Genomic DNA, 23,182 nt, shown 5'->3' with positions numbered 1-23,182 from the left:
CGCAGTCCGCTGCCTTGCTGTGCGTCCTCTCAGCTCAACTGCCAGTCTCCTACTGGTCTGGGTCAATGTTTCTTTAGCTCCTTGGTTGTCGGAGTTCCATGAAGTTTGATTTTCTGGCACTTCTTCTTGTTTATTGTTTTTAGATTAGTTGTCATCCTTGTTTTGGTTGTGCGAGGAAGTGACGCATTTCTACCTACGCCTCCCTCTTGGCTGGAACTCTTCAGATAGAGTATATTTGTCTTATAACCAGTTAGGCATTCAACTCCCTCTAACACAACATTCGCCACCTCCTCCATTTAAAAAAATGTTTCGGTCCTTACCTGCTGTTCTCAAACTTCCCTGTGAGCCTACCATACCTCCTCTACCCAACTGAATTCTCGATATGTAGGAACCAAGATAAAGAGAAATATGAGCCTTCCTGAAGGACTGCTTTATATTCAGACAAGCATGTTGCAGCTTATGACCCATTGCTACATTATACAGCCCGTTATTTTCATTTATGGCAAGCATATCCTTTCCATAAATCTAAATTTTAGCAAGATCTTTAAATGCCAGAGTGACATTTAATCAGTGGTCTGATTTGTTTCAGTCATGTGACCCATGAAGTGACAGAGGATTTTTCTTCTTGGGATCCAAGAACTGTTGTTGCGAAGCAAGATGGTGGAGGTGGCACGCCAGCACTGCCCCTCCCTGAACTGGAAAAGGAAGAGGAAAAAGAAGACATTTCAGAACCTATGGACTTGAATCCCTGTAGTGCAACATACAGCAACTTAGGTAAGTGCAGATGTCATGTAAATAGTACTTAAACTTCGCCTTGTTGTACATTAGCTGAATGCCGTATTTCCCTGGAGAGATGGTTCCTATTGCTCCATGGCGCAAAAGTTGCACAATCTAGTTACAGATTTTAACTCACATAATAAAAAGTCCTGCTGCATTCTTGGCATGTACTGAACACCTGCTACCTCAAGTCCTGTGACATATTCTAAGGGTGTGACATACCATATTTTTCAGACTATAAGACAAACCTTTTCCCCCCAAATTTGGGGGGAAATGGGGGTGCGTCTTATAGTCCAAATGTAGCTTACCTGGCTCACTTGGGGCGGGGGGGGTGGCAGTGGTGGAGTGGGTTTTTTTTTTTCCCTATTTTCCTCCTCTAAAACCTAGGTACGTCTTATGGTCCATTGCATCTTATAGTCTGAAAAATATGGTAGTTCCTGCCTTCAGGGACTCATCTGGAGGGAAGGTGATGAACTTGAGGGTTCTAGTATAATATAGTAAAAGTAGTAACAGATACACATGGAAGGTTTTCTATCATACATAGGTGATGGTGTCAAAAGAGGCCTTCCTAGGGATACTTTCTGTACTGCATTAGCTGGTCGAAGAGGGAAGACAGAGTGTGCCAACCAGAGGTAACAGCCTGAACAAAAGAATGGGGGTGCAAACAGGTCGGGACAGGTGACGCCACAGCCATCCAGAGTGGCTAGAAGAAGAACTGGAGAGGTGGACAGCGTTATGAATTTCAGGCTGCAATAGGATTATTCCTTCTAGCTCTCTGACAAATACTCTTGGTATGTTGGTAGGGATAGCACTGAATCTACATTGCTTTGGGTAGTATGGACAGTTTAATGATGTTAATTCTTATTACTCGTGAACACAGTATATACTTCTTTTTATTTGTACCTTCTTCAGTGTCTTGTAATTTTCTCAGCACAGGTCTTTTACCTCCTTGGTTAAATTATTCCTAGGTATTTTATTATTTTTTATATAATTATAAATGGGATTGTTTTCTTAATTTCCCTTTCTGATAGTTTATTATTGGAGTATAAAAATACAACCTATTTCTGAATACTAATGTTGTATATTGCTACTTTACCAAATTTGTTTACCAGTTCCAATAGTTTTATGGTACATTCTTTAGGGTTCTCTCTATATAGTACCATGTTGTCTGCAAATAACGACAATTCTATTTCTTTCCAATTTGGATGCCTTTTATTTATATTTCCTGTCTGATTGCTGTGACCATGGACTTCCATTACTTGTGGAATAAGTGGTAGAAGGGGATATCCTTGTCTTATTCCTGGTCTTACGGAAAATGCTTTTAGCTTTTCCCTGATAAGTAGGATGTTAGCTGTGGGTGTGTTGGATGTGGCCTTTATTATGTTGCGGTATGCTTCCTCTACTCCCATGTTGCTCAGAGGGTTGTTTTTTTTTTAATCATAATTGGATGTTGTATTTTATCAAATGCTTTTTCTGCATCTTTTGGTTTTCTGGAGTTTCGCACTATTCTTCCATCCAGGACGTGTTTTTTGTCTCCTCATTTTGGTTGCCTCCCTGTGTTTGTTTTTATGTGGCAGATAGAATCGCCATGCTTCTCATTCTTGGCATGGTGGTCTTACGTAGGAGGTGTGCCGTGGGGACCAGTGGCGTGGTCTTCCCAGTCACCTGAGCTGGGTGCCCTTTGTGTGGGTTGTGTGTACCCTCCTGTTGTAGTCGAGCCCTGATTGCTGTTCGCATGTCAGCTCTGAGGCTTACCCTCCTGCTCACTGTCTGTGAGAACTAGTTGTGACTGAAACAGGTCAGCTGTTCTGCAGGTGCTTCCCTGCAGAGCAGGGCTTATTCAAATGGGGTCTAATGCCTGCCGAGCCTGTCCTTTGGGTATGGCATTTGTGGAGCTACTGGGGTATTGCTCTGGTGTGGGCAAAGCCAGCCACCACATGTGTTGGTTCTGGGGAATTTTGGGTGGGGCTCTGGTGCAGTCCCAGGTCAGTTGGTACCTGTGTCTGGCCCCAGGCCGCCTGGTAGGAGTGGCAAAGTGATCTGTGGTTGGTAGTCACCTGTGTTGGGCTTGGAGACACCTGGGAGAGGCTATGCTGTTGCAACTAGAGCCAGGCCTGGGGCCACTTAGCAAGAGGTACAGGGCACACCAAGGCCATCGAGTGCTTGTTTGGGATTTGTGGGCCTTTGAAAGATTTTAGCAAAGTGTGCAGCGTGGGCCAAGGCCAGCTACTTGGAAGGAAGAGCCACTGAAAGAGCTTTGGGCCCTTGCCTGTTTTGGGTGAGGCGCCTTGTGTTTGCCATTTAATGGAAAGCTTAGATCTGGCGCCCACCTGCATGTGCAGGCTGGGTCACGGGAGGCCTCACTGAAGGAATAGTGGTGGCTGCCAGCCCTTCAGTCCTCTGGAGAGGTGCCTCTTCAACCCGTGCCCTGCAGCCAGATAATTCTGTCCCCACAGTATATCCGTCCCTGGCACTTTTGGTGTGCCGTCCCTTCTTTGGAGCTGAGGGCAAGTGTTTGTGAGTGAGTCTGTACTCAGGCACTTTAGGAGGACACCTTAGTCTATAGCAGTTCCCCTTCTCACTTGGACGGAGTTTCCACTGATTTTCACAGCCAGATGTTTCAGGGACTCTTGTTCCTGGAACTGGTGCTCTGGGCCGGGGAGCCTGGTGTGGGCCATGGGATCTCCAATAGCCAAGGTGTTCCCCCCTGATTTTTATCTGCCACCTATTGGTGTGGGTCCAGCTTGCTTTGCATTGCTGGCCCTCCTACCAGTCTTGATGAGGCTTCTTCTTTACATCTTTAGTTATGGGAGTTCAGCTCATTTCAGGTGGTTCTCAATGGTGGTTGTTCTGTAAGTCGTAATTTTAATGTGATTGTGGGAAAAGGCAAGCACAGAATTTCCTTAGTGGACCTTCTCAACTGGAAGCACCTAGATTTGTGTTTTAGAATATCGCTCTGCAGGCTGCCCTGTGAGGATGGATTAGAGGTGAGGTATTTGATAGTAGGTAATTGGATCTTCTTGCAAGACCACATAAAGGAATGTGAAAGAGAGGTCTGATCTAAGATAGTGGTAGGGGGGACAGCGGAGAGATTTAAGAGGTAATTGCATAAGGCTTAGTGGTGAAGTGGATATGAACGATGTAAAGAATCTTTTATATTTCCTGGATTTCTGGCTTGGAGCTAGCGGACTGCAGGAAGTAAGATCCCTGTTACTGAAGGTCTTTGGGAAGAGGCTGAAGGACCACCTCTCAGAGGATCTGTGGAGGAGAATCCTGCACTGCAAAAATATGTTGAAGTAAATTAACCTCTACAGTGCTTGCCAATGCAGATTCTTTAACTTTCTGATCATCTTTACTCTTCTAACTTGAGTGCCGAGTGACTTCTGATCTGTCCCCCTGCCTTAAGTGTCACAAAGTTTCCTTCCTTCTTAACAGCAGAGCTTGGGGCTGGATAAGGATTTCTCAGTGCTTCTTTCCCACGGAGTCAGGAGACATGAGCTGCCTGGGATGGGTGACCACACCCACAGCACTGGCAAGGTTCTGAGGGACTGCTGGTCGGTGCTCACACCTGGGTGGGAACCAGTGGCATACGTGTCAAAGCCTTCTTCCACCTGGTTTGCCATCTCCTTTCTTCTTGGTCTTTTTCCTCTATCAGGTTTGTTTGTTGTTTTGGGTTTTTGTTTTTTTTTTTTTAAGAAAAATCATTCTAAGATGAGGTGATGTACTTAGAAGTAAAGGAATCCTTAGGAAGGTCAAAATGTTGAGGCAACACTGTAGGAGAGTGTCCTTTGGGACCCTCAACCGTAATAGCCCGAAGGCAGTTGAAAATGTATTCTGTAAAGACAAGACTTCCATGCTAAGTTCCAGAATTCTTAGATGACTTCTGAGTGGAGAATGACAGTGAGCATATTATAGTTTACCCGAGCAACCATCCTGGATACCATTTTCCAGTTGAAAGAGGTTTCATAGTCAAGCATCGTATTGAAAATTTTCATTCCTTTACTTTTATGAGGCATATTATAAGATCAAAAGTGTATTGTTTATTTACTATATATCATCAGACAGCATAATATACCAAGAATTACATTTCATTCTTTCTGCATCAGATTTTTTTTCATGATGTCCCTAATTTTTGCTTATTGTGTGGTATCTTATGGCAAAAATGTATATTAGCCAACATTGGTTAATTATTTTATCTTACTGTCTTCTCAGTTATGTAGATAATTAGAAAAAACCCTAGAGCATTAGTTCCATTAATATTCCAAGAACCTTACATATTTGAACTCATTTAATCCTCACAGTGACTTTAGGAATTATTGTCCCCATTTTTCAGATGAGGAAAGTGAGTCAGAGTGCCCTGCCCAAAGTCACAGGACCAGTAAGGATTGAACCAGAATTGGAACCCATAGGTCTTAACCACCAGACTCTAATGATTGAAACCACCAAATCATTGAGAAATACGGCAGGGCTGCAGCTATCTCCCTGTAGCTGTCTTCTTTTTTTTTTAAGTTACCTAATTTGAGATGCAAAATTTAAGACTTAAAAAAAATACTATGATTATTTAGAATACCAAAACCGTACGTCATAGATGTCCCATCAGAAAAAAATAGCTTTCTTTCTAACCATTGCTTTACTTATAAAAGTATGTGGCGCTCACAGAATGCTGCCTAGTGCTCCGTGAGCGCTCACGTGGCTGTACTGGACTGCACGAGGTGAGTTGCTTTGTGGGGAAGGATTTACATGTGAGTAAAATAATAACTGAGTAATAGACAGGGTTGACTCCATGAATTTTACAAACTGATGGTATTTTTGTTGTCGTTTATTCTTTATTGTTATTTTTCTTAATGGAACAAGTATTTTAGGTGGCATTTGGAACTTTTGAAATACTTTACAACAGTTTGCATGAAATTTTAAACTCTCCTCTTGGGTAATTTCTTATAACTTAAAGCCCTGATAGCGTTTAAAAAACTGTTTAAAAACTGAAAAGAAACAAAATATCCTCATGCATAGCCTTAGATCCTTCAAATATTCCAGAACCATTCCATAAATACCTCTTTTCTTTGCTTTTCCTTTACTTTCCTTTTGTTTCTTTCTTTCAATGAGGCAAAGGATGGATGGACCGATCAAAGAAACTGAGTGAGGAAAGTTGAGGTTTACCATGATTTTTATTGTGGAATTTATTTCTGAAAATTACATTGTAAAATTGGCTTAGAAAGCAGTATAGTGTAGTAGGTAAAAAACAAGTCTGGGAGATCAAACAAATTTGGTTCTTATGATAGCGATGTCCCTGCCCCCCTGCATGACTGTGGATCAGCTATTTGCTGTACCTGAGCTATAGTTTCCTCACCTGCTTTGTAGGGCTGACGGTGACAGAAGTATTTGGTACATAGAAGTGCTTGATAATTGTGAAGTTGTTTTATTTCTCCCCCCAAATACACTATAGCTTCCTCCTTAAATATATTTGATGTGCCAGTCCAAAAATGTAAAGTAAAATACAAATTATTTTAAATGCCTAGTAGAAACATTGAATAAACAGAACAACAAAATATAAACTCAAAAAGTTGTTGGGCTTCCTGCACAATTATTTTTTTTCTTTTAATTGTTCAATTACACTTGTCCCCATTTTCCCCCCATTACTCTCCCCTGCCCCACCCACCCTCACCTCCCACATTCAATTTTCCCACCACCTCTTTGTCTTTGTCCACGGGTCCTTTACACGTGTTCCTTGACTTGACACTTCCCCTTCTTTCCCTTTTTATTCCCCTCCCTGCTCCCTTCTGGTCACAAGTTTGTTCTTTATTTCCATATCTGTGGTTCTATTTTGCATGCATGTTTGTTTTGTTGATTAGGTTCCACTTATAGGTGAGATCATATGGTATTTGTCTTTCACTGCCTGGCTTATTTCACCTAGCATAATGCTCTCCAGTTCCATCCATGCTGTCATGAAGGGTAGGAGCTCCTTCTTTCTTTCTGCTGCATAGTACTTCATTGTGTAAATGTACCACAGTTTTCTGATCCACTCATTTATTGATGGGCACTTACGCTGTTACCAGCACTTGGCTATTGTAAATAGCCCTGCTAAGAACATTGGGGTGCACAGGTTCTTTTGAAATGGTATTTCAGGATTCTTAGGGTACACTCCCAGCAGTAGATTGCTGGGTCAAAAGGCAATTCCATTTTCAGTTTTTTGAGACAATTCCATACTGTTTTCCACAGTGGCTGCACCAGTCTGCATTCCCACCAACAGTGAACTAGGGTTCCCTTTTCTCCACAACCTTGCCAGCACTTGTGGTTTGTTGATTTGGTTACAATGGCCATTCTGACCAGTGTGAAGTGGTATCTCACTGTGGTTTTAATTTGTATCTCTCTAATGGCTAGTGATGCTGAGCATCTTTTCATATGTCTCTGGGCCCTCTGTATGTCCTCCTTGGAAAAGTGTCTGTTCAGGTCCTTTGCCCATTTTATAATTGAGGTCTTTGTCTTCCTGGAGTGGAGTCATGTGAGTTCTCTATATATTTTGGAGATCAAACCTTTGTCTGAGGTATCATTGGCAAGTGAGTTTTCCCATATTGTTGGTTCCCTTTTCATTTTGCTGATGTTTTCTTTACCCGTGCAGAAGATTTTTAATTTGATGTAGTTCCATTTGTTTATTCTTTATATCCCTTGATCTATGGGTCATATTAGTAGAAATACTGCTCCGTGGAAAATCCGAAATTTTCCTGCCTATGTTCTCCACTAGGACTTTTATGGTGTGGCAACTTATATTTAAGTCTCTTATCCATCTTGAGTTTATTTTTGTGTATGGTGTAAGTTGGTGGTCCAGTTTTATTTTTTTGCATGTAGCTGTCCAGATCTCCCAACACCATTTGTTGAAGAGGCTATTTTTACTCCATTTTATGCTCCTGCCCACTTTGTCAAACATTAATTGACCACAGAGACTTGCATTTATTTCTGAGCTCTCTATTCTGTTCCATTGATCTATGTGTCTGTTCTTATGTCAGACTGTTTTGACTACAGTGGCCTTGTAATATAGTTTGATATCATCTATTATGATTCCTCCTACTTTGTTCTTTCTCAGAATTGCTGGGGCTATTCAGAGTCATTTATGGTTCCATATAAATTTTTTAAATGTTTATTCTATATCTATGATATATGTCTTGGTATTTTAATAGGGATTTGTGGTGAATCTGTAAGTTGCTTTACAGATTTTTGGGTAGTATGGACATATTGATGTTAATTCTTACCATCCATGAACATGGTACATGCTTCCATTTATTTGTATCTTCCTTAATTTATTTCTTAAGTATTGTGTAGTTTTCTGAGTATAGGTCTTTTACCTCCTTGGTTAGGATTATTTCTAGGTACTTTATCTTCCTTGTAGCTAGGACAAATGAGATTTTTCTCCCTGATTTCTGTGTCTGATATTTCATTGTTGGTTTACAAATATGCCTTCGATTTCTAAATATTGACTTTGTACCGTACTGTGTTACAAAATTCACTTAAAACTAGGTCAACTAGTTTTTTTTGGTGTACTCTCTAGGTTTTTTATGTACACTATCATGTCATCTGCAAACTGTGACATTTTTACTTAACCTTTCCAGTTTTGATACCTTTTATTTTTCTTGTCTGATCACGTGGCCAGAACTTCCAATACTATGTTGAATAGAAGTGGTGAAAATGTACACCCTTGCCTCGTTCCTGACCTTAGTGGGAAAGCTTTTAGTTTTAGCACCTTGAGTATGATGTTGGCTGTTGGTCTCATATGTGGCCTTTATTATATTGAGGTTGCTCCCTCTATTCCCACTTTGCTGAGTGTTTTTATCAGAAATGGGTGCTGTACCTTATCAAATGCTTTCTCCACATCTATTGATATGATCATGTGATTTTTGTTCTTGTTTTTGTGATGTATCATGTTTATTGATTTCCAAATTTTGTACCATCCTTGCATGCATGGAATGAATCCCACTTGCTCATGGTGTATGATCTTTTTAATGTATTGCTGGATGCAGTTTGCCAATATTGTTGAGCATTTTAGCGTCTATGTTCATCAGCGATACTGGCCTGTAGTTTTCTTTTTTGTTGTGCCTTTATCTACTTTCGGGATTAAGATGATGCTGCCCTCATAAAAAGAGTTTAGGAATCTTCCTTCTTCTTGGATTTTTTGGAATAGGTTGAGAAGGATAGGAGTTAGCTCTTCCTTACATGTTTTGTACATTTCTCCTGCGAATCGGTCCCTCCCAGGGCTGTTGTGTGAGGGAGTTTCTTGATTACTGCTTCAATTTCACTAGCTAATATCGGTCTGTTCAGGCTCTCTGCTTCTTCATTCAGTTTTGGAAGATTATATTTTTGTAGAAATTTGTCCGTTTCACCCAGGTTTTCAAATTTCTTCCATATAGTTGTTTGCAGTAATATCTTATGTTTCTTGTATTTTATTGGCACCAGTTGTAACTTCTTTTTTTTTCTTTTTATCTTTTTCATTAATCAGTTGTAATTTTTCCTCTTTCATTTTGATTTTATTTATTTGTATCCTCTCTCTTTTTTCATGAGTCTGGTTAAAGCCTTGTCAATTTTATCTTTCTAAGAACCAGCTCATGCATGTATTGATCCTTGGATTGTCTTGTAGTCTCTCTGTCATTTCATTCTGCTCTGATCTTGGTTATTTCCTTCTGTCTGCTCGCTGTGGGCTTTGTTTTTGGTCGTTCCTCCAGATCTTGTAGGTGTGGGGTTAGCTCATTTATTTGAAATGTTTCTTTTTTAGGTAGGCCTGTATTGCTATGAACTTCCCTCTTAGGACTGTCTTCACTGTGTCCCATAGGTTTTGGACTGTTTTGTGTTCATTTTCATTTGTTTTCAGAAACGTTTTGATTTCTTCCTTGATCTCATTCTTAACCCATTCATTGTTTAATAGCATGTGTTCAATCTCCATGAATTTCACTTTTTTTGACTTTTTTCCTTGAGGTTGGTTTCTAGTTCCAGGCTCTTGTGGTCTGAGAAAATGCTTGATATGATTGCTTTGTGTCCTGTCATGCGGTCTATCTCTGAAAATGTTCCATGTGCATTTGAAAAGAATGTAGATTTTGCTGCTTTTGGATGTAAGGTTTTATATGTATCTGTTAAATCCATTTGATGTAGTGAGTTATTCAGTGCCACAAATATCCTTGTTTATATTTTGTTTGGAAGCTCTATCCATTGTTGACAGTTAGGTGTTAAAATCCTCTAGTATAAGTGTGTCTAAATCTTTCTTGAAGTCCTCCAAGATTTTTCTTATATATTTGGGTGTTACTGTGTTGGGTGCATCTATGTTCACAATGTTTATGTCTTCTTGACGGATTCTTCCCTTGAGTATTATGAAGTGTCCTTCAGTGTCTGTTTTTATGGCCTTTGTTTTGAAGTCTATTTTGGCTGACATCAGTATTGCTACCCCAGCTTTCTTTTCCTGTCTGTTTGCTTGGAATATTTTTTTCCAACCCTTCACTTTCAATCTGTGTAGGTCTTTTGTTATGAGCTGGGCCTCCTGTAGGCAGCATATGTGTGGGTCATGTTTTTTTATATATTCAGCTACCCTATGTTTTTTCATTGGGCCATTTAATCCATTTACACTTAAGGTTAGTATTGGTAGGATCTTATTCATTGCCATTTTCCCCTTTGTACCTATATCCCCTCTCCCTCACTCTTATTCTTCATCTTCTTAAAGCAGTCCCTTTAGCATCTCTTGCAGAACTGGTTTGGAGGAGGTGTATTCTTTGAGCCTTCTTTTGTCTGGGAAGCTCCTTATTTCACCTTCTATTTTAATTGAAAGCCTCGCTGGATAGAGTAGTCTCGGTTGCAGGCCTTTGGTTCATTACTTGGAATATTCCTTGCCATTCTCTTCTGGCTTGGAGCGTTTCCATTGAGAAGTCAGCTGCTAGTCTTTTTGGGGCTCCCTTGTACGTTACACTCTGATTCTGTCTTGCTGCTTTTAAGACTGTCTTTGTTTTTAATATTCGGTACTTTAAGCATGATGTGTCTCGGAATGGGCCTTTTTCCGTTCCTCTTGATCAGGACCCTCTGTGCTTCCTGAACTTAGGTGGCTTCTCCTCTCCACGTTAGGGAAGTTTCTGTCATCACTTTTGCACGCAAAATTTCTCTCTTGCTCCTTTTCTTCTCCTTCTGGTATTCCAATGATGCAAATTTTGTTACATTTCATGTTGTCCCAAAGTTCCCTTAAGCTATTCTCATACTTTTTGTGTCTTTTTCATTTTGTTGCTTTGAGTATTTCTTTCACGTTGTCTTCCAGCTCACTGATATGGTCCTCTGCTTCTCCCAGACTGCTGTAATTCCTTTTAGTGTATTTTTTTAATTAAATATATTGTATTCTTCATTTCTTCCTAGTTCTTGCTTATACTTTCTATTTCGTTTTTCATGTTGTTGTAGGGCCCGGTCACATCCTTGTAGTTGTCACTGAGTTCCTTGAGCATCCTTATAACCATTTTTTTGAATTCTGTATCTGTTTGCTTGTCTCAATTTCAATTAGCTCTTTTACTGGGGATTTTTCCATTCCTTTTGATTGTTGTTCCTTTCTTCCCCCCATTATAGGTGACTTTCTTTTTTGTTTCTGCATCTCGAGGTGCTCGTTTTGCCAGCTCTCTTCACGGGGTGGACTTTTGTGGGAGGTTTTCTGTGGTGGGGCTCAGTAGTGCAGGCTCTTTGATCTCCTTGTCTGGATGCTGTAGGGTTGCCCTTCCATTTGTGTGGGCTCTCGCTCTGTACTTGGGTTTTGCCTCTTGGTGGCTCCTTCGTTGATGGGTTCTCCCCTCCAGCGGGTTTACTGGTGGTCACAATCCCACCTTGTCTTGTTTGCTGTTGTTCTGGTGTTGATTAACAAGCAGTATTACCAGACAACCAAACTTAGCCAGCAGTAAGAACCTCCCTTGAGATTCTGCCTTGAGTGTAAGAACACATCAGCAATCTCAACCGCAATGGAGCAAGTATTGATAGAGTCGAAGAGAGATTGCGGATATTATAAGATATGACAACGGGAATACTGGATGACTAGAACAGGGTAAATGTTACTGAGTAGTAAGAAGGAAGAGAATTGGTAAGAGTAGGGATAGAACCAAGGCGAAGAAAGGGAGAGAACAAAATTTTAAATGTAAGTTAAACACGGAAGGCTGTGGGAACAGTGGGGTAAGGAATGGGAAGAGTATACTCTGAGTTTGAAGTCAAATTGAAAAGTTGTTGTACCAGCGGGAGCAAAATTGCAGAAATACCACAGCAGGGTTAATAGCAAGGACAGCTGAGTGAAATTTAATAAGGTTAAACAGGAATAAGAATATTATACAAAAGCAAAAAGTAAATATGAGATGCTTCCTTAAAGGAAAATGATATTGAGAGGTTGGAGGAAGCTGACTAATAAGAGTAAGGAGTGAAGCCCAGGTTGAGAGGGTGGGGACGAAGGAAAACAAAGGGGAAAATGAAATAAAATTCCTCACTGTACTGACAAGGGGCAGGGGAGGTGAGTGGAGTGAGACGGGGAGAGCACTCTGTGGGATTTAAAGTACAAGGAGTAGTGAGCAAAGGAGAGTTGTGCCGGGGATTGAAGCAGTGACGGTGGCCTTTCCCCCGACTGGCCGCTGTTTGTAAAGATGGAAAAGGCAGAAGGCTCTTATAAGGGGGCAAAAGAGTGTGAGCTGACGGGAGAAAAGAAGAGTGTTTCTGCGAGGTTAGATGGAGGAAAAAGAGTGAGAGTGAGGGATGGGAACGTGCTGTAGTGTGAGAGAGAATAAAGTTCACTGCACCAGTAAGAAAGCTCAGGAAGATGGCGAAATGCATTACGACCAGGGAAGGGTGCTGTATGGGGTTTGGAATAACAATAATGTAAATCCTATATAATCTGAATAAAGCAATTAAAAAGTAAAAGACCAACACTAGGAGTTATTTGGAATATGAGTGAAGTGAAAAAAGAATAATTAGCATGCCATGTGAAAGGGAGAAAAACAAAGCAAAACAGACAAAAAAACCTAAGTAAACGACAAGAAGAAAGTGAAAAATTTTTTTTAAATGCAAGTTCTGGTGAAGAACAAGGTGAAATTTGACTCAGCTGTTGGTGTTCTCCTTCCGACTTCTTTTTGGAGCTGTCTCTGGTTTTGTCTCAGCTCCAGGTCTTACTGTCTTACTCTTGGGGGGGACAAAAAAAAAGGTGGCTGTTAGCCTGTGCTGCTGGTTTTGCAGACCTTCCCGTCTCCTGCAGGTGGCAGTGGGTTGGGCTCCGTTCTTCCTTTCTGGTGGTTGGGGGTGGAAGTGGGTTCAGCCTGGGCTACAGTAATCACAGTGCCCCATTTCCAGCCCCGCGCCCTCTGAGCACTGTGCAGCCTGCACTGTCCTCTCTGCCTGGCTGTGCCAGGCTGATAAACCACCTTGCTTTGCACCCCTTTGATCAGTCTGTGAGGTGCAAATCGTGGGAGCAAATTGTTCCCACAGTCCTCCCACCTTGATAGCCCAGCAGCTGCACTCGCCAGGTCCCTTCCTAGTGCACAGCAGTTCCCCTTCTGAAAAAAGTCTCTTTTGGGCTCCGCTCCTGCTCCAAGCCACTGACCAGCTTTGCACACACTCCAACTCTCTGGCAAGACCAGAGTCTGTTTCAGTGAGACAGGGCTAGTGGTGGTCCACCTCATCTCCCAGCTCAAGGTGCCACCAGGATCCCCACCACTCTCTGGCACTGTCCCAGCCAGCAGCCTCTGCCCCAGCTGGGGGCACTGCCAGATGCGTGTGCGCCTGTGTGTCTGTTCTCCCCCACCCACTTCAGCGACTTTACCCTTTGAAGTGTCTCCTGGGGAAGGTCTGAGATTTGCCTGCCCTGGGACCAGAGGGCGTGCCTAGGCTGCTGTCACTGGCCCGGCTTTCCTCTGATGTTTTCCCTGCAGGGGCTGTGGTTTTTTGGTGCCAGGTCTGGGGACTTTGCTTGACCAAGGACTTTTCCCACCCTCCTATAAAACCTCCTTATCTCCTGTTTCGAAGCATCCTTTGTCCTTTAAAAGACCAGTTAAGTGTCCCAGTTGGGTGCATGAGCAAATGGGCTCAGCTCCCACCTACTTTGCCACCATCTTCTCCCCTCCTGCACAATTATTGACTGAGGGTGTGAAAATGATACAGGATACAGGACTCCAGGGTGGCCAACAGGGACCAAAAGAGATGACAAATAATAGCAATGAAGCTGACAGATCCAGTCCCCCAAAGTCTGCTACTTATGGTAAAACAAGGGACACTGGATTTGTCTTGTAGTTCCCGCATTTCTTAGTTCTGAAAACTATTAAGTTCAAAGAAAAGAAAAACCTCCACTGGAATATGCTAATTACCGTACTTCAGAATCTTCCATAGACCTCTCCCCTGACACAGTCTCATTACCACAGTGTGGTTTTGAAACCAGAAAAGACAGAGGCGTTCGGGCTGTCCCTACCTGTCACTACCAAACCCAATAAGCAGAGACAGAGATTGAATTTTATGGGCGCTGTATTCAGATGGCCAGTGATCTGAGAAGAAGGCAGGTTCATACCCTAACAGACCATCTTGTCTTTTCTTTCCAGGCCAAGGTTTTTATAGCAGGGAATAAATAAACCAGGTACGGTGAGGGGGTTTGAAGTTCAGGGAGGATTAGGTGAAAGAAACTGCAACATCCCTGTCCTGGGCAGTTAGCTGTTCCCAGGGGCAGTGGTCGTCTTTCTCTCCCTGCAATGCAAGGGCCCGGGAGCCTCCACTTGTCCCCAGGCGGTCAGCTGTTTCACCAGGAGCCAGGATGGGCCTTATCTGTAGGATCTGAAACAAAAGCTTTAACATATACATTACTTACTAGGCTTATAACTATTTGCCTTAAACTACAATTTTCCAGCTCTTGAGTCCTCTATCAGTTTCATAAGAGCTGTTGTGATTCAGCCTTTTCCACAAAAGGCTGCTGACTAATGCCCTTTTTCTTGTTCTTAGCATAAATAAAGCAAACTGTATTTTGTTTATAACTGGATTATTAGATTCTAGAGCTGCACTAATATGGTCAGTAACCACTAGCCACATCATGTTACTTACATTTAAATTTATTAAAATGTTATTAAAAACTTAGTTCCTCAGCAACATTTCAGTAGCTTTGTGTGGCTGGTAGCTACTGTATTGGACATGCAGATGCAGAACATTTTTATCGTCACAGAATATTCCGTTGGACAGCACTGCTTTAAAGAATCAATTATTTTGGGGGATTTACATCGTCTTCTGTGGGTACAAGAGTCACACTGGTCTTTATGTACCTTCACACGAACTCAACGAGGTCGCCCCTTACAGAAAGATTGTTTCACTCTGGGTGGGAGCGGTATGAAATTACTGAACACACTCTGCTCTTCCCCAAACGGAACTTAGTAGGGTATCTGCCACCTAAAATGATTTCCCAAAGAAGTGATAGAATATTTTTTAAATTAGACCTTCGACATTTTCCCCATGTTTCTTATGTCTATCTCAAAATACCTAGAAATATTGCTAATTTTTTGTGTGACACACCTGACCACTTTATCAGCCTGCTAATCAGTAACTTGTAATGACGTTTCTCTGTTGGAATAAGTTGGTGTTGACTCACCCTCACTCTGCAACTTAAACTACTCTGTACATTGCTTTTTATAAAGAACTATGAAGTCTCCCTTAGATTTTTGGCTTGCTCCTCTCTCTGTGCGCCTGCTAACCTAGCACCTTATCTAAAACATGCTGTAGGTGCTAAGAACGTGTCTGAATGAATGAACTAAAACTGATTTTTTACATTTGACTTTATAAGATTCCCAGGTTAGGGAAATCAAGCTTTCCTCGGCAAAGTTCCTGTAGGAAAGTTTCATGTCCCAGGTTATGTGTTCCATTAATTAGCTGGCTTTCTTTTCCTAACAGGAGGCTTAATCCAGGGGCTTCCTCATCGTGGAGTCATGTAAGCTCGGCCTCAGTTTTCTTTGTGCACGTCCATACTTCTTGTCCTGTTTACCTGGAGCATCTTCTTAAGGCTGCTCCCTTCACACTGGAGGAAAACACCTGACAGTCTTCTGTCTCTAGCACGTCCTTCAGCACCCTTCTGCTTGTCAGTGTTAAATTTCAAGGAGGAGATATACTTAAAAGAATGTCATTCCATTGCTGACCTTGATATTGGAATAATATCATTACAATAGCAGCTTTAAAAAATCATTCTGAAGAATACAGTATCATTTGTTCATTTTCTCAGCAAATAATCATTGAGGCACTTCTGTGGGGGAGACTGTCCCATACAATGTATAGTTAATGACTTGAACCAAAGATTAAAGAATAACACATTATTAGATTATCTGGGTGTTAAAAAAAAAAACTGAGATAGCTTTGAACATATGTTTTAGCATTTGTTGTAATTTTTTAAAATGTAATTATTTTTATTCAAGAAGAAACCATAGTCCTCATCTTTTAAATTACTTGTATTCACACTTAATACTTCTCCATACACTGGAATTAGTTGGCAGAGTACAATATTCACATTACACAGATAACTTACCCCAAATTACATAATGTCTGCTCTTAGAGAGGATTTCACTAATAACATCTTATAAAAACTGAGTCTATCAACTGCTGTACCACTGACATTCTTTAAAGTAGTTTGCGTATCCTTTTGTTTGAGCCCAAAGTGGTTTTCGGAGCTCAGTTTTGTTATTAGGCCTGAAGCTGATGTCCCCTGTGGTTTGCCAGTTGGTGCTTTTATTTGACAGCGGTGGGTCCTGGCACAGCAATACTGCCCAGGTAGATTAGGGCCCTTCCTTGGACTAAGTAAACTGCTGGTACCTGCTGCCTGAGGTTGATGAAGCGAGCACTAGGTTGAGCCAGGGAGAGGCTGCTCCCTTGACTAAGCTGGCGCACAGTTCCGGCTGTGTGGTGTCTACATTTGTAAACTCCAATATTATTTCCCAGTTTCAAGATGGTCATCCCTTCTTTTAAGTCCTCTGTTTCCCACTCATCTGTATTACTAGTCACAAGCCCTGAGAAAAAAATAGGGATGAAGATGGAAATTACAATTGAAATAGAAAGATATATTCTGCTTATTTTGGCTTTAATACTTCCAGTCAGCAAAAAATTTTTGAACACGGACTACCTGCTGGGAACCAAGTGAGACACAGGAAATAGCGTTGCTGTCTTCGAGGACTGCAGGTCTTTGGGAAATACAGACTCGGGGCTGGACTCTTCGGAGCCCATGTGATAGATGCTTGGGATACAGGCCTGTCAAGTTTTCATGAAAGCCTCTGCCTAGAGGAGTCTATGAGAGGGTCACTACGGTTTTGAGCAAAGTTCGAAAGAAGAGTAGTTGTTTGCCGGCTTACAAGCAAGGGATGGTGTTCCAGGTCGAGGAACAGGTATGTACAAAAGAGTTTGATAAAGAAGTGAATGTTCAGTTAACTACAGGTAGTTAATTCAGGGAGGTTTACATGAAAGGGGCAAGAGTGGAGAAAATGAGACAGTGGAGGAGCACAGCTAGATCGTAGATAGCGCGTATGTGTCACAATGAGTGTGTCTTACCTGTAGGAAGTGGAGATGCCCTGAAGAGCCCTCGTCTGTGATCTTGATCGTGTCCCATAAAAGGTTTTTTAGAAGATCGTTCTGGGTACCTACAGGGTGATTGGAGGCAGGGAGACAGGCCGGGAGCCAATGATATTCCTGTCTTTTTGGAATAAAGAGCTAGTTGTACTCATTAGCATACTGCTCCTATTCAAATGGGCCATTGGTAGCTGCCTTAATCCCTGGCACCCTGAGATTGTAATGATTTTCAGGTCTTAAAGCAAACACTTGCTGTGGCTTGTCCCTAGTGTGTCTTCCGTGATGGTGTCTTTTAGTAAGTAGCCCTCTGTGATAGTTGTTATTTTGAGTTTTTCAATATGCAGTCATTTTTAAAATGTTGATCTTTAGAAATAATATTTTTCTTATTTTCTATTTATTATACCAGTCTCGTAAGTTTTAGGAGCCCCATATTATTAATTATCTTCCTGCTGAGGTGTTTTTAACACTCTTTTGGCTTCTTTGAAGTAGATTCATTAAATATTCCCTTTTAATCCAGTTTTTGTCATTTGCTTTTCAGCAGGTGATGTGAGTGCACCTTCTGTAAGTCCAGAGACGTTTTTAAGCAGGGAGAAAGTACACAGCATGCGGAGGCTCAAAAAGGGAAGAGAGTAACGTGTGAGTGCAGTTCAGTCAAACACGTTTTTCCCAAAGAACTTCCCTTGTCTGTTGCAAGGCAGATTTAGAACACGGTCTACTTTCTCTTTTCAGAGAGCTGGTACACCACAGAAATACAGAATATGAGATGTTACATCAGGCCTGCTTGAAGCCCAGCTTGAGGGAAATGAACAGGATTAAATGTTTAAAATAAAAGCAGCTAAAATATCAAGCTTTTGAAACACTGACCCAGACGATTGGAATTCAGCTAGTAGAACTTGTCTTTCTTGAAGGGAAAAAATAAGTAAAAGCACAAAACACTTTCAGGCTTTGGAAGAACGGCTTGGCCGACTTGCAAGGCCTGTGGAATGCCTGTGCTATCATTTGGAATGCAGAAGCTTCGGTTCCCACGTAGAAACCTCCGTAACTCCCAGGAGATGAAATTCCGCTCTGCTTGGCAAGAGAATTGCCTTGGTGCCTTGGCTGTCCTGTCCGATTTTGTTTTGAAATAGTGACCCACTCTGCTCTTTGTCCTTCAGCCCAGCAGCCATTTACTCCATACTTGCTGCATATCTTGCCCCACGCAAGGTTCTGAAAGAATGTAAAAAAAAAAACAACAAAAAACAGACCCGTTATAAAGGCTAAAAATGCTATAATGGAACGAAAAGTGTTAGGAGAACCCAGAGGGAAGAGGGGTGGCGGCTCCCAGCCCAGAGCTGTGGAGTAGAGAGTAGGGAGGGCTTCAGTGGAGGAGGAAGGGCCTTTGAGCTTGGCTTAGTTTGAACTTGGCTTCAGCTTGGTTTGAGCTGAAAGCCTTGACTAAGGCAGAAATGTAAAACTAAATTAAAATGTGGAGCATATTAAAAGAACAGGAAGTAAGTGATTTGTTTGGAAGGGTTGATGAGAAATAAGATGAGAGCCTTGACCAACTTGCTGAGGAGTTTGGACTTTATCTGTAGGTGGTGGGAAGTGCATGATCAGCCCTCTTCCACCTCTTCTGATACTCATTAAAGAGCTGCTGCTGGTGACCTTGACCTTGTGACACTTGCCTGTTCTGAGGTAATAAAAACAAAAGCACTTTGGGAATCCTGCATTCTTTCCATGTCCGTGGTTATTCTTGTTCTAACTTGGAGAAATGGGTAGAATATGGCACCCTATGAAGGGCTGTCTAGTGTCCACGTTGAAAGCAGGGAGAATAAGTCCCTGTTTCTGGTTTTCTCCCTCCTGCCTCCCTCCCTTCGTCCTCCTTTTCTTCCTTCCCACCTTCATCCCTCTCTCGGCCAGACTTTTGCTCGGTGCCCTGGGTGTACAAGTGAGAGAAGATCTCTGCCCTCAGTGAGCAGTCCTGTAGGAGATCCAGACGGAGACACAAGTCAAGTGCTCAGTGTTCACAGGATGGAGCTGAGGGAAGAGGTCGATTTTGGGGAGTGGCGTAAGAAACACTCTTCTGAGGCAGAACATTTTCGGGTAAGAGGAAAGGGAAACCACTCCGGGAAGAGGATCGAGGTGAGCACAGACACAGACAGCACGAAGCAGCCGGAAGTGCTGGTGCAGTTTGTTCGCTCTGTCTTTAAGACACAAGGGGAAACGCTGGGAGAGAAAGAGGTACAACCAGGGCTGGGTCATGAAAGGCCTGCAAAGAAAATTCTGTCTTCAGGATCAAGTTCAGATTGTCAAGGACAATTTTTTAAGTAGAGGGATGCCATGTTCAGCTTTGGTGTTTGAAAAAGAAAAATCTAACGGCTACTATGATGAAGGAGGCAAAACTGGAGACAGTGGTTAACAGGAGACTGGCGCAGCTGTCGGGTAAGGGTGACAAGGAGGCGCCAGTGCATTTTACTGTTGCTGACCTTTACTGCACTCAAGTCTGAAAGATCTCAGTCAGCAACTGGGAAATGCAAGTTTGTTACAAAGCGTACTTCTGTTATCTTGTAGGTAAGCTATGGTTTTGACTTCTCACACTGGCTGGTCCAAAATAGGGCTGGGGTGGCCCTGCAGGGGAGGCCTCACGGAAGCCTTTGGATCCTTGGGAATGTTAAGAGTACAAAGGAATGGGAAGATGTGACTGAAAGTGGAATTTATGCTGGTTTCTAAGAATGGATTGTTGATTTGCTTTATTGAGATATAATATATGCACCATAGAATACACCCTTGTAGAGTGTACAATTTAATGAGTTTTAGTATATTCACAGAGTTTTAAAACTATCACCTGTATTTAATTCCAGAACATTTCATCACCCTAAACCGAAACTCGCTAGCAGTCACTCTCCATTCTTTTTTCTCCCCTTCCCCCAGCTCTGGCAGCCACTAATCTACTCTCGGTCTTTGAATTTTCATATTTCTGGACATTTCACATAAGTAGAATCATATGATAAATGGTGTTTTTGGACTGGCTTCTCTCACTTTACCCAGTATTTACAAGATTCATACTGATTGTGGCATGTTTCAGCACCTCATTTCTTTTGCTGAATAATACTGATTTATTTATCAGTTGATGGACATTTTGGTCATTTCCACTTTGGGGCTGTTGTGAATATGTTGCTGTAAACATTTGTGTACCAGTTTCAGATTCCCACTAGCAATGTGTGAAGGTTTGAATTTCTCCATATCCTCACCAACACTCGTTCATCTTTTTTATGAGTTATAAAGTAGCGCCTCGTGACTTTAATTCGCATTTATCTACTGAGACGTGATGAACATCTTTTCTGTGTGTTATTGGCCATTTGTGTATCTTCTTTGGAGAAATGTCTATGCAAAATCTTCACCCACTTTTAATGGGATCCTTTTTTTATTGTAAGAGTTATTTATAAATTGTTAATACAGGTCTCTTTTCAGATACATAATTTGCACATATTTTCTCCCATTCTATGGGTTGTCTTTTCACTCTCTTGAACTTGTCCTTTGAAGCACAAAAGTTTTTAATTTTATGAATTCTGATTTAATTTTTCTTTTGTTGCTTGTGCTTTTGGTTCATATCTAAGAAACCATTGCTTAACTGAAGGTAAAAAAGATTTATGTTTTCTTCTAACAGTTTTATAATTTTGCTCTTTATATTTAGATCTTTGATCCATTTTGAGTTAATTTGTATATAGACTATGAGGTGGGAGTTAGCTTTATTCTTTTGCATGGAGATACCCAGTTGTCCCGGCACCATTTGGTGAAAAGACTGTTCCCCATTGAATTGTCTTCATGTCCTGGTTTAAATCGATGGGCCATGAACTGGGGATCTGAATTTTGTTTCATTCATCTGTGTTTCCATTTTCATGCCAGCACTCCTCAGTCTTGATTACTGTAGTTGTGAGGTAAGGTCTGAAATCTGGAAATGTGAGTTCTCCAACTTTGTTATTTTTTGAAGACTACTTTTGGGGGTGGGGGGGACTCTAGATCTCTTGTACTTCTACATGAATTTTAGGCTCATCCTGTCAATTTCTGCAAGAAAGTCAGCTGAGATTTTAATAGGGATTACAACAAATTTTTAGATCAATTTGTTAGTAATTTCATCATCTTAATGTTAAGTCTCTGATCCGTAACATAAAATGTCTTTCCATTTCTTTAGATCTTTAATTTCCTTTTGCAGTATTTGATAGTTTTTGGTATATAAGTCTTACACTTCTTTTGATACATTTATTTCTAAATACTTTATTCTTTCTGATGATGTTGGAAATGGAATTGTTTTCTTAATTTCATTTTTATGTTGTTCCTTGCTAGTGTATAGAAATACAATTGACTTTTATATTGATTCTGTATCCTGTAACCTTGCTAAACTGGTGTATTAGTCCTAATAGTTTTCTGTTGAGTTCTTAGTTTTCATATACATATGTCACCTGTGAATAGTTTTTCTTCTTTTCTACCATTTATCCTTTTTTTCTTTCCTAATTTCCCTGGCTAGATCCCCTAATATAACGTAGAATAGAAGTGACAAGAATGGAAATCCTTGTCTTGTTCCTGATTTTAGGTGGGAAGCATCCATTAAGGATGATATGACCTCTTGGATTTTCGCAGGTGCCCTTTATCGGGTTCAGGGTGTTCCTTTATTTCCCCCGTTTGTTCAGTGTTTTTTGTCATGAAAGGATGTTGGATTTATCAAATTCTTTTCCGCATCTCTTGTAGTGATCATGTGAGATTTATTTTCCCCTTTATTCTGTTTTCATGGTATAGTATGTTGATTTTGAGATGTTAAAGCAACCTTGCATTTCTAGGATAAATACAACTTTGTCATTGTGGATAGCAGCGATTTTTCACCCAGTATGCTGCGGTAATTTTGTAAACCTATATTACCTGACAACTTAATCAGGGGCACTGAACTCTCTTCCCTTAGATTGTCAAATAAAAAAATGGCAACAGCCAACACAGCAGTAGGGTTCTAGTGTGAATGCCTTGTCTTGAACCATAAATATATAGGTCATATAATAGAGTTTCATCTTATTGGCCATTTTGCATAATAAGGATGTGTCTGATCGGTTAATTCTTTGTACCGGAAAAGAAATCCTTGCATAATACAAATATAGGCACCTGGTCTTCTGAGAAGTAACTTTGGAACAAAAAGGGTAGGTAATTACTATTATTATTTTTAAAATCAATTATGCTTTTTTGTCAGATCAGCAAAAATATATTATTTTTTGGTGTGCCGCAGAATTTTAGTAATAAAAGTTCATGTGTGGCATGAGATGAAAATTGTTGAAAATCACTGGTATGTGGTCTTTTTTATATGTTTCTGGATTCATTTTGCTAGTATGTCATGAGGATTTTTGTGTCTACATTTATAAGGGATATTAGTCTGTAGTTTTCTTGTAATGTCATTCATTGTCTGGTTTTTGGTATGTAGGTGATATTGACTGCATAGATTGCAAGTTAGGAAGTGTTCCCTCTCCTTCTACTTTTTCTTTTTCTGCCCTAAATATTTATTCATTTAGTCATTCAAGAAATATTCATTGAGCATCTATTATATTCAGGTCCTGCTCTTGACATAAAGTTACAACAATGAATAAAACAAACACCCATGGCCTCTTGGAGCATAGCATTCTTATATTCTTTCTCTTGTTCACATGCTGTCTATATATATGTATTTTTGTTTATATTTATGTATAATGTAGCTCTAATCCATGTTTAAAAAATTGCTACATGCCATTGGTGGAGAAATGGGTTATAAAGTTTGCTATATACAGGATGGGGAAAAGTAAGTATACAGTTGTTTGTATAGAAAATAATACAATAATTAATAATACAAGAATAAACTCTGTTA

At 40.9% G+C, this 23,182-nt stretch overlaps 1 protein-coding gene across 4 annotated transcripts in view; it reads left to right on the top strand.

The window, feature by feature from the left end:
* Positions 1–23,182, top strand: part of PEAK1 (pseudopodium enriched atypical kinase 1) — a 196,962-nt gene that overhangs the window by 134,197 nt on the left and 39,583 nt on the right. For 3 of the 4 annotated variants that reach the window (XR_008427431.2, XM_024557495.4, XM_024557496.4), the window contains one exon: positions 572–774. Coding sequence is in view for 3 of the 4 variants with exons in the window: in XM_024557495.4 (XP_024413263.2) it covers positions 572–774 (203 nt within the window). In the remaining variant the exon portion in view is untranslated. The remainder of the gene's footprint in view (positions 1–571; positions 775–23,182) is intronic. The other variant, XM_053929167.2, reaches the window with a different exon arrangement.

The sequence above is a fragment of the Desmodus rotundus genome, chromosome 7 (assembly GCF_022682495.2).
Source record: "Desmodus rotundus isolate HL8 chromosome 7, HLdesRot8A.1, whole genome shotgun sequence".
NCBI lineage: Eukaryota > Metazoa > Chordata > Mammalia > Chiroptera > Phyllostomidae > Desmodus > Desmodus rotundus.
The sequence above is the reverse complement of the archived record's forward strand: the minus strand, read 5'-3'. Positions and strand labels throughout refer to the sequence as shown.